We start from the raw sequence: 11,553 nt of genomic DNA on the forward strand, positions 1-11,553 counted from the left end.
GAGGGTGAGAACTAGGGGTGAGGTGTGGCTGAGGAGGGGTGAGGCAGTCCTCATTATTTGGGCTGCGCTGCAGTGAAAAGCACTGGGATTGCTTTCATTACTGAGGCAAATGAAATAGCAGAGGCTGATTACCCGCGTGACGGAGAGAGGAGACGAGCTGGATCACCCTGTTTTGGGGAGAAAGAGTGAAGGGGGGAAAATGGGAGGGAGGGAGATGAAGAAAGTGAGGAGGAGCAGGAGGGATGGGAGGGAGACGCAGCCTGGCTGTACTTCCCCAATAAGACTCCAAACAAGTGTGCGCGTGGGTGTTTGTGAGTCTAAGAGTGAGACGGTGACATTACGGGGAGGGGGGGCTGCTTCAGTCCCATTTTTTCAAACAAGCCTCCCTGGGGAGGAATATGAATAATAACGACAGCGGGAATGCAGCATGTAAAAATCAAACAAATATTCCCACATTTTTCTGGCTTTTGTCTAGCGCTTAGCTGTTCTCTGCTTTGAAGGGTGTTTTTATTCGATTTTCTTTTGTTTTTATCAGACAGAAACTTGCCTACTGTTAAGCTATATTTTTATGAGCGCATTTGTGAAGGTTGGAGAAGTGGCTCCATCCCTTCAGCAATATCCAGTAATTCGGAAAAATGTGTGTCTTGCACTGTGTCTGTCTGTGTGTGTGTGTGTGTGTGTGCGCGCGAGCGGCTGTCATATCAGAATCAGAATGTGTGTAATGTCAGATGTGGTGGGTGTCGGCGATTATGCGGTGACGCCAGCTGTTAATCCATCAGATAAGCTTGGAGGAATGAACACCTGTGATCACCTCAGAGCCAGACAGCATTTAGGGAACCACATAACGTATACACACAGATCCATAACATGCAAGTAGAAGTATTCAATACATAAATGGATTTCTTACAGTTTAGATACCTTTTGTTTCAGGGTCAAAGTCTTGCTGTTGTAGAAGCCTGATTGTGAAAAGAACACAAAGACGTAAAAATTTTGGTTGTTTTACGAGACATTTCGGTGGGGACTAGGTGACCCATCCGAATATTGCAGTGTTTAAACCCGGACCTGATGACAGACTCAGACATCTGTTGTGTTTAATGAATGTTATGTAGAAATATTTATTCCATCTCCAGCCCCAAGTTGCCTTGGGCTTTAACATTTATGAGATGCACACTTTGGATCTTCAGCCTCAGTTTCTCTTTCGCACAATATTGCACAGAAACCTCCAGGCTGTTTGCATGCACAGAGGCAGGGAATTAGCCAGCTGTGCACACAAACTCAGTGCCACAAGTGAGGGACGGGACATGCATGTCAGACTAAGAGGCCGCCATCCTCCCTCTCACTTAAACCCCTATTCCAGACATGTTAATCCCTACAGTTGTGGCAGGCAGGCGTACAAGAGATAAATTGGAGGTCAGTGTGAGCAGGTGTGTGTTTGCCGTCAGAGCCTGCCAGAAGACTGCAATCAGAGAAGGCTGGGTGAGGGAGGCAGCTGCTGTTTTGGGGGGTTTTGAGAGGGAAGGAATCTTGAAGAGATTGCTTACCCACTCCTGCCACCTATCTGTTCAGCTGTTGCCGAACGGCTGGTTGCTCAGACTGATGAAAACATGACGTGTGTTCATTTAATCAGGTACTGTATTTAATTTTTCTTTTGCAAGAGAGACCCGGGTACTGCAAAATAGAACAAAGATGAGCTTGTTTAACACACCACACGCAATCACACTCAGGTTTAAAATGCACACTCACTGACCATGGAGTTCTGGTGACTGTGCAGGGCATTTGAGATAATTTGAGCTTTGTGACAGCCGTCAGAAAAAAAAGTACACTGTGGTCAAAAACGGGCCAGCAACAGTAATCAGGTAGGCTGTGGTATTTAAACAATGCTCATTTTGGTACTAAGAGGCTCAAAATATTCCGGGAAAATAACCCCCACACAATTACATCACCACCACCAACCTAAACTGCTGCCATGACGGAGCCATTCAGCTTGTTCATGCCAAATTCTGACCTACCATCCATATGTTGCAGTTACAATCAAGACTCATCAGACCAGGCAACATGTTTCCGTCTGAACTGTAGTCTCAGTTTCTTATTCTCACACTGTAGTCCAGTGGCTTCATTTTTCCATTTGTACTACATTCAGATATAATCTTTTGTATACTTTGGTTGTAACAAGTGGTTATTTGAGTTACTGTTGTCTTCCAATCAACTCAAAGCAGTCTGGCCATTCTTCTTTGATCTCTCGAGCGCTGCCGCTCACTGGATATTTTCTCTTTTATGGACCATTTCCTGTAAACCCTGGAGATGGTTTGTGAGAAAATGAGAAATATTCATACCGGCCAGTCGGGCACAAACAACCACGGCACATTAAAACTCACTTAAATCTCCTCTCTTCCTCATTCTGATCCTCTAAAGTTCAGCAGGTCGTCTTGACCATGAATGAGCATAAACGCATTAAGTTGTTGCCATGTGATTGGGTGATTCGATATTTGTGTTTACGGGCAGTTAAACTGGTATACCTAATTATGTGGCCGGTGAAATATTAAATTCCATTTATGTGGTGCAATGCATTAGACTTCAGACTTTCTAGGTGTGGTATTTGTGTGGCGTCATGACAGATAACCTGATAAACTGGAGATATGATGTCCTCCTTGAGCCTTTCTGGGAGACATTAAAATATTACTTTACAAAAATCTCCTGTTTTTGTTGCCTGCATGTCGTGTAGTTTGTGTAGTTTGGGTGATGAACACAATATTAATTCCTGCAAACAGACACAGAGCACAGATGAAAAATACTTCAGACTGTTTTTGGACAGCTGATCATGACAGAATAAAATATTTCCACTATCAAGCGCAGACATGATGGCTAGGAATAAAGATAAAAATAGATGAAAACAGAGTCTCTATTCTCATATGAAAAACCAGTAAGTAAGTCTCTCAGCATTTAATCAGACATAAATAGGTCATTAGGTAATTTCTCTAGCAAATATTACTGTTTATGTGAAAATGTGCAGTTTTCTTTGTCTCTGTTTTTTTACCATTCACACTGTTATTAAGCCAATAGGCTGTTTAAAACCATCTAAGCAGGCTTTGGAAAATGGAGATGAGAATTTTTCTGTTATTTTCACACAGTTTGTAGAAGGATTAGTACATTAATCAAAAATCAATTAAGAGTGAATAATTAGTCGCAGCCCTACAAGCCACAGAATTGGCTCTGTGCTCATCTTTGATCAGATATTGTCTCGTGGTTGTCTAGTATATTAAGATGTTTTTGTTGATGCTGAGAAACAAAAAGTAAAAAATGAAAAAATGACTTAGCTGAGATGATAAAAAAGGCTGTCAAATTCAACTATTCTGCTTTCATTCTACTTGATCAGCACTAGACAGGAGAATTAATGGCAATGGGGTGCTGAGGGGAATGCTGGGAGGAGTGTCCACCAATCCAAATCTCAGCAAGCTCCTCCAGATATCCTCCTGCAAAGTGACCTTTGCCTCGGCTCCCTCGGCTTCATCCCACCTGCTCCCTAGATAAAGCCCCGTGATCCTTATCACCAAAGTCTGTTTGAGTCTTTGCTCTCTTTGTTCCACGTGTAATTACACTGTATTGAATCGAGGAGATGAATGATTCCCTCCTCTGGTGAGAGTGGTACAACTCGGCTGCAGAGCAGGGAATGGCTTCAACTCGGGAGCTCCCAGCGTGAGTGGCCGCCTCAAATGGGACCCCTCGCAGCTCTCGGCCTGGCTCCACTCCACCTCCAAGCTACATCAAAAAGGGACTTGAGAATGACAGAAGTGTTTCATACTGGCACATTCAGTGACTGGACCAGATGGAGTCTTTGTTCTTTCTCTGAAACACGCGGCGTGCACACGTCTGTGCACAAAAACGGGATGTGTGCAAATGCATGCACACGCATGCACACTTCCTCAGCACACAGCGGTATAAAGCCAGGATTGTGATGATGGGAGGGGGTGTGATTCTCTTGTCCTCCGTTGTGTTCACATTAGTCATATGCAAATAAGCATTGTGCACAGAGAATAACACAAATCTACCATGTCTAAATCCTTAAAGAACACTAGTCATGGCTATTTAGTTAACATGATTTATTAAGGTGATTGACCTAGTTAGCACACAGACCATTTACGGTGTTTGCTTCAGGTACTGGAGAAATTGAATCTGTCATAGCTTGGATTTGAAGAACAGGATTATTATTTAGAAAAACAACATTTATTCACTTTTCTACTTTATGTCTTCACAGTCCCCAAATTAAGGCCCCTGGGCTAAAGTCCTTTTCTTTATCTGGGCATAGATGTTGGGCAAAGAAAGAAGGCTTTTGGATTAGAAAATGATGCCGACATGTGCAACATTGTGTCTTTTATTTCCACCTTTTTGTTTTCTCTCTTAAAAAATAATGACTGTTGTCTGCTTCTGTGTTTGTTAAGAAGGTTTTGTACAAAAATCATTATCAGTGGCAGTAAGTGATGTTAGGAAACCACAGCTGATATATACTGTAAGTTATTATAGGTTTATATTATTAAACGTTTGCCAGCACATCTCCAACACTGTAAAGCAGGTTATTTCAAGAAAATGTACTTGGGTCAACCAAGAACTGTCTGTCATTTCAAGACAGACTGACATCTTTTTATGACTTTCTTCTAATACGTTGATCCAAATACAAGGTCAGAATGAAAAAAGGGGTTCTAAAATCAGCTGGAAACTGTAATTCACTGTACTTTCTTAACACATAAAGTACACATACATACTACACACGTCCTTAAATAACATTTCAGCCAACACCACTACAGTCAAAAGAAAATCTTAGGTTACATTTGTAGTCATTTGTAAATGTTAGTGTAGCTTTGTTTTGGGACCTCCCCACCCTTTCTCATAAAGCATAAAAACATAAGGAGCTCACCTCCCCACTCTGGAGGCAGCTGGAGGAGTGAGATCAGTAGCAAAATCCCAGCATAGAACTGAGCAGTAAAAGGGGTGGAATACAGGTGGCTTGCAAAGAGGCTTGCAAAGATACCGCAGCTCTGGGCAGGTTAAGTCAGCATGGACTGTTTTGCTGAGATTTGGCGAGTGGAATGTCTCAAACTGCTTCAGCTGAGCCGTCACCCGGTGCTTGGTGACACTGAGATCAGCTGATCTGCACAGCTGTTAAATACTTTGGTCCCTGTAAAAATCCCACATTGTTGTAATCTTGACCACTGTGATTGTGTTGCTTCTATTTTGGACAATTCTGCCTATGATTTTTTTCCCCCAAGTTATTTATTCATTCCTTGTTTTTCATTGTATTGTCTATGTTTTGGAGTAGCAGTCCATCTTGCTGTTACATTATTTGTACATGATAGTGCCAGAATATTTAGTTTACTTTTTTTTGCCATGACATTAAAAGATTTATCTCAAACTCCAAACTTTATGTTAAGGAGGGGATGAAGAATAATCATCCTTTTTGGAATAGATTTAATTTAACGTGTTTTAAATATCGCTGGATCCCCTCGGTGAAATTTCTGAGAGTGAAATTTTCTATAATTCTGTATGTTGCTTATTTTTATGGATTTTTATTTATCTTCTATTCTTTGCAAACCTGTTTTCAGACCAAAAAAAGACAGATTTAGCGGAACTAAAATGAGGATGTGATTTAATAAAGCAATGGTGAGGATGAAGCAGAGATTGGGTAAACTGTTTCAGGAAACACAGGATACACTGTCTATAAATCACACTACACAGCTCAACATTTGGACATTTTCCGGTGTTCCACGTGGCATAAGGCCACAATCATCCCCAGCTAATTCAGAAAAGAACGTGTTCAGACATTTCTGACAGGAAGCAGTCAGTGACCTTTAAGCTGGAAATGTTCGGCCGGTATTGCGTCCTCGCTGTCTCTCTTCATCAGAACTGGAAGTGCAGAGCCGAGACACATCCTTTAGCTGAGGCAAGTATAAAATGCCACTCTGACAGCACCTGTCTGGTCTAGCGGTGCAGTAAAAAGATCAAACTCTGCTCATTTGTCAGCTCAGTGTAAAAGTACGCTTTAGTGCAGCAGTATTTTAGGACAAAAACAAACAAATTCTTTCCTTGTCTTTAGTTATCAACGTCTAGAAAATATGCTGCTTACACATCTGATTATTATCTGTTATACTCTGCCAATCAAATCATTCACACAGGTATCACTCTTTTTTTGTTAAAGAAACATCCTAAATGATTTTCATAGAATTCATACAACACCCAGACTGTTTTTCCACAGTAGCCACAAGTAGTATGCCTTTTATCGGCAAATTACCTCACTGACTGGAAAGATCAAGTCATAATAAGGATGAAGAATTTTTTTTGCATTATTCATCAGCGTCTGACCCATGTCTGCATGTGTAGGCGTGTAAGATAGCAGGAACGTGCTCCCATTAGGGTATTAAATGAGTGCAGCAGGTTAAATCTGATGACATTTCTTCTCTCCTCTGTGAAAAGCAATTAATAAACCAACGGCAAATTATACCGCACATTAATAAATGTGTGGAATTCACGGCTTAGGCTTCAATAAGGATCTTATGAAGGATTGATAGTAGTAGAATCTGCCATTCATTTGGCAAAAGGTTTTTATCATCGGGTTTTATGACTATTCTTTAGCAAATTTATGCAGCTGGCGATCACAGGGACAGACGAAAAGAGAGGAAGGGGATTCGGAACGAGCCCCTGATTCCATAAAACAAAATGACGCATGAAAATCGGATAAAAGCGAATAGAATTTTATTTGCTATTTAACGTATCAGGCAATACATCACCCTCAGCATAAATGTCATTTACAGTCTACAACTTTTAAATAATTCACATCCAACACTCGTATTTACTAGTGGTTAGTTGATGGGCAAGTGGTTTGTAGATGTGCTGATGAGACCCTAAAATTTTCATGATTGTCGCTATTAGCCAGGCCGATTTTGCTCACAGTGTAGCTTCTGTTGACCTGAACCTGAAATGTCCATGAGTTGAATCCCACAAATTAACACCACCTCCTGCAGCACTACCATCAGGGCATACTTTACTATGTTGCCCACTAGTGGTAAGAATCAACTACTAGCAGTGTCATTTTTCCTTCAACCAACAGGTTTTTTGTTGTTTTTGGTTTGTAATTATGCACATCACAGCCTGATGAGGCTGCTAGTCTGGCACTAAACTTATAGAATAGGTTTCTCTCACAGTGCATTGCAAATAATCAATAATAAAGTGAACAGTAAAGTCCTAGTACCATGATGGGTTTCATGCACACAAAGCAAAAAACAAACAAAAAATAAAACACTGATGTGTAGCATTAAGGTGGCAAATGTTCTCACAGAAAATAAATAGACTATCAGTCAAGTAATGAAAAATGCAGGTGTTTGAAGATTTCCTGCGTATAGTACATGCAAAAAAAAGAAAAGTGCAAGAATTTGATCATTTTGCTTAAAATGACAAGAAAAAAAAACCAACTCAATGACAGACAAAACACTAAAAGAGTAAATCATGCTTTACGGCATCCCCAGTCAATATGAATTCAATGTCAAAAATTTCTAAATCCAAGTAAGTCTCCGACGCTGTATTCGAGCGAGTTTAGTGTTGGAAAAGACATCTGAGTTCCTGTAAATAGTGGCTTTAAGAGTTCCTTTGTACTATGATTCAGAATCAGATGCATTTGGTTCCAAATGAATTTCTGAATGTATTTATCATTACTTCATCTAAGCCATGCTTCCCAAACGACACTGTACAAGCAAAAAGTGGCTGGTAGCAGGATTATATCAGACCAGTCTGTTTCTGTGTAACTGTAACACCTCATTTAGGCTTTTCCATTTAAAACTTGTTGAGGGCTGGCAGCGCTCCCGCCTTCACAAGTACAGCTGAAAGCAGGTCTGCTGGCCCTGAAGGATGGGGCACGGCAGTGGCGGAGGGATCTCCGTGCTTGTTGTCTAAGTTCACAGGTGTGGGAACCTTCCCTCTATTCATTGTAGACTTCCCATCCCCGCTCCCCCCTCCTCCACCAAAACTTGTCTTGCTGTTTTCTCCTGTGGGGATGATTGTCCCTAGGTTGGGGTTGCCCACTGCAGGAGTCCCAGTGTGCTCCATGCTGGTCTGACAACAGCACAGCAACCGGAAAAATGCGCTTCTCATTTCTCTGCTGGACAGAGTATATATGAGGGGGTTAAGGGCAGAGTTGAGTACAGCAAGGGCAATGAACCAGTCCACCTGGTAGAGAACAGGGCACTTATCTGGACTGCAACCAACATCCAGCAGGAGCAGGAGAAACAAGGGAGACCAGCACATGACAAAAACCCCAAGCACAATAACCACCGTACGAAGCAAGGCCAACGAACGCTCTGAAGGCCGGCTGCTCACCCTGCGGCTACTGGAGGTCACCAGACGGTAGATCCTGATGTAGAGTATAATGATGGCCACCAACAGGGCACTGAACACACTGATGCAGAAAGCAATATAACTCTTAGCATAGAGCGGCAGCACTGTGGAGCAGGAAGGCAGATTGTTTAGGCAGTTCCAGCCCAGGCTGGGCAGAGCACTCAGCAGTACCGACACAAGCCAGCAGGCTACCAGCAGTGCTAGAAGCCGACCTCGACCTGCTGTCTCGCAGGGGCGCAGACGCACCATTGTCATGTGCCTCTCGATCCCAATGGCCAGAAGGCTGAAGGTAGAAGCGCTGAGGGCTACGAACATGCTGCCTTCTCTGGCCAGCCACTCCAGTGGTGTCAAGAAGAAGGTTTTGGGTCCCGAGGTAAAGATGTTAACCATGTAAGCCACCCCAGCCAGCAGGTCTGACAACGCTAGGTTTCCAATGAGAAAGTACATACGGCTATGGAAGCGCTTATTCCTCCAGATGGCGAGGAGAACTGTAATGTTCTCCAGAACAATCAGCACGCAGATGAGAAGCAGCAGCACCATTTTACAGGCCCCACTGACGCGGGGCCGTTCCCACTTTCCCGAGTGGTTGTAGTGGATGACTATGACAGGGTTCATCCCCTCCTCTATTTGATTACTCATACTGCCTGGCCCTTCTTGACCTTCCTCGGTCACACAGCAGAGGGCGGCACAGCACTGGACACAGAGGCAAGGGTGGTCAAGTTGGCAGAGTCACATCCTTTGAGGAGCCTGTGAAGAAAAGTTAAAAGATAACGTTTAAAAATTACTCGGTTTTCTCTGAGCTTGGGAACTAAAGAAGATTATTCTATAGAAACATCAAATCTGCATTGAAAAAAGGAAAGTATTGCCAGTTTAAAGCTATGCAACTAAGCAAATAAGTACATCAGAACAAAAATCCCTTCAGACAAGTGTCCTGACAAAGACAGCAGTGGCACTTACAGGTTAAATAGAACACAGTCTCATGAAGAAACTGAAAACAATCAGATGATCTAAACTGCCCGTTCTTTTGTTCTATCCACTACCACTTACTTCAAGTACTTACATTTTTGGCATTATAGTTGAATAATGAGTCTAGGGAGTGTTTATGTCATCATTTATTATTCTTTCTTTCTTTTCCTTAAAAAAAGAAAAGACTTTTATAGAGGTCTTTAAATGATCCAGAAATGCCCGCCTCACAATGACGCTGAACATAAATTAAGTTTCTTCCAGTTTCAGAAACAAGGCACAGTGTTACAGCCAACTTCTTTACAGAAGTAAAAAATGCCAGAGGCTTTAATTGAAATCCTGCCTCTGCGTAACTTTCCTCTTCCTGACTTTCCTGTTTTGTGAAAGTTATCAAAAATGACATAGAGCTCGTGCATTGTTAGCGCACAGTCTTTGCGCAATCGGTGTGTTTTTCTTCGCTCCCGCAACAGTATGCTAGAAAGTTATCCTACCTGTCAGAATGATGTGGCTCGTTTGAACATCCCTGCAATGAGCAGATTTCCAAAAATGTCGAAGTTGTTGTTTTATTTGTTTTTTCCTCTCGTGCGTAAAGACGCAGAATTGATGCGTTCCAAAAAGGCGATATACTCGATGTAAAATTAAAGTTTCATGTCCTTGTCCGCTTAAAAATAGCAGTAAAGTAAAGACCTCGTTAATATCCACAGTAGGTTCTGTCCTAACTTTCCAGCGTCCTCTCACTTTGACTCTCCAGCTTCCAGCTTTGACTGTCCCGGTCTCACCCCTCACAGCCAACGGGGCGGGATTTTCCCTCACCTCTCCATTTGGTTTTCACCATTAATTATGAGTCAGGAGAGAAGTCGAACCCACGCGAGTCATTGCGCTATACTTTTGAGCCGTGCAGTGTGAATGATACCGTTTATTTTCCAAGTGTAGGTCAAAGCGATTTGTTTTTGTTCTCCGTGGTCAAAGGACAGCTGACTATTTCAGAGAAGAACGTCTAATTTGTTTCTTCCAGTGTGTCATAAAATTGCTGCTCTTACTTGTTGCAACACATAATAGATTTTGCCCGTTGGGCCTTAATACGCCGCTTGCATTACATCACTGTAGCACGCCTGTTGTTTTGATCGTTTGATGTTTACCAGTATAAAATCATATTCCTTAAAAACATCGGAAATGTTGCAGAGGAAAATCACAAACCAAAGTATATCACTCTATCCAAAGGTTAATATTTCATTTTCATAACACAATCAGCCATCTGTGGAATATTCTCCTCCACTGACAGGCCAAGAAGTTGCTGGAATCCACTCATTGTTTTTCATGCTCAGATAAAGGATCACTGAGTCCCTTTAGTGCTCTAGGAGTGTGAGATAGGTCAGACCTCTCCCATTGGAGCCAACTGGAAGGATGGAAAAGGAAGAGTTACAAATTTCTTATCCTTTTATGCACTTTCTCTGAACAGATAAGATACTGGGGTATTACGTACATGGGTGTCATCTCTAGCTTGTGGAGTTCTGACAGTTTGGTCATTGCAGAAAGGTCCATATTGGCGAAAAGGGTTAGGGATGGATTTGTGAGTTCCAAAAAGGAGATATACTCAATGTAAAATCAAAGGTTCATGTCCTTGTCTGCTTAAAAAGTAGTAAAGTTGACCTCCTTAATATCCACAGTAGGTTCTGTACTAACTTTCTAGCATCCTTTCACTTTGACTCTCCAGCTTTGACTGTCCCAGTCTCATCAGTCCTGGCCAGCAGGGTGGTATTTTCCTTCAACTCTTCATTTGGTTTTAACTATTAATTATGAGTCAGAAGGGAGTCAGAACAGCATTCAAAGGGAAAAAACAAAAATGAAATTGGACATAAGTAAGAAGGTAGAAAACACTATGGCAAGCCTTATCATTATTGCATAAAACCACTTTATTTAGTGTACCTTCTTAGTATCAGGTTGGATCTCCTTTTGCCTTCTGTCCATTACACCACATCCCAAAGGTCTGTCAAGCCCATTTCAGTAGAGTGAATTTATTGTCATGTTCAAGAAACCAGTTTGAGATTATTTGATCTCTGTGGCATGGCTTGTCAGAAGATGGGTACACTGGTTATAAAGTGACAGTCCCATTGATATCAAGGTAACAAAATGTGCCAACAAAATATCCCTGATAGTATTACACCACCATCGTGAACTTGAACCGCTGACAGAAGGCAGGATGGGTCCATGGTT

The 11,553-nt window shown here is 42.0% G+C and overlaps 1 protein-coding gene across 1 annotated transcript; it reads right to left on the reverse strand.

Annotated features, from left to right (window-relative positions):
- Positions 1 to 5,621: 5,621 nt before the first annotated feature.
- On the reverse strand, positions 5,622 to 10,645 carry s1pr3a (sphingosine-1-phosphate receptor 3a). Its single transcript, XM_026159673.2, has 2 exons — positions 9,831 to 10,645; positions 5,622 to 9,123 (listed from the first exon to the last, which is right to left on the reverse strand). Exon 2 carries the CDS (start codon positions 9,013 to 9,015, stop codon positions 7,816 to 7,818), a length of 1,200 nt encoding a protein of 399 aa, XP_026015458.1. The 5' UTR covers positions 9,016 to 9,123; positions 9,831 to 10,645; the 3' UTR covers positions 5,622 to 7,815.
- Between the last annotated feature and the right edge of the window lie 908 nt (positions 10,646 to 11,553).

This window comes from Astatotilapia calliptera, chromosome 23, assembly GCF_964374335.1.
Source record: "Astatotilapia calliptera chromosome 23, fAstCal68.1, whole genome shotgun sequence".
NCBI lineage: Eukaryota > Metazoa > Chordata > Actinopteri > Cichliformes > Cichlidae > Astatotilapia > Astatotilapia calliptera.

Coding starts and splice junctions, on each gene's coding strand:
- s1pr3a (XM_026159673.2), bottom strand. CDS start 9,015: ATGAGTAATCAAATAGAGGAGGGGATGAACCCTGTCATAGTCATCCAC.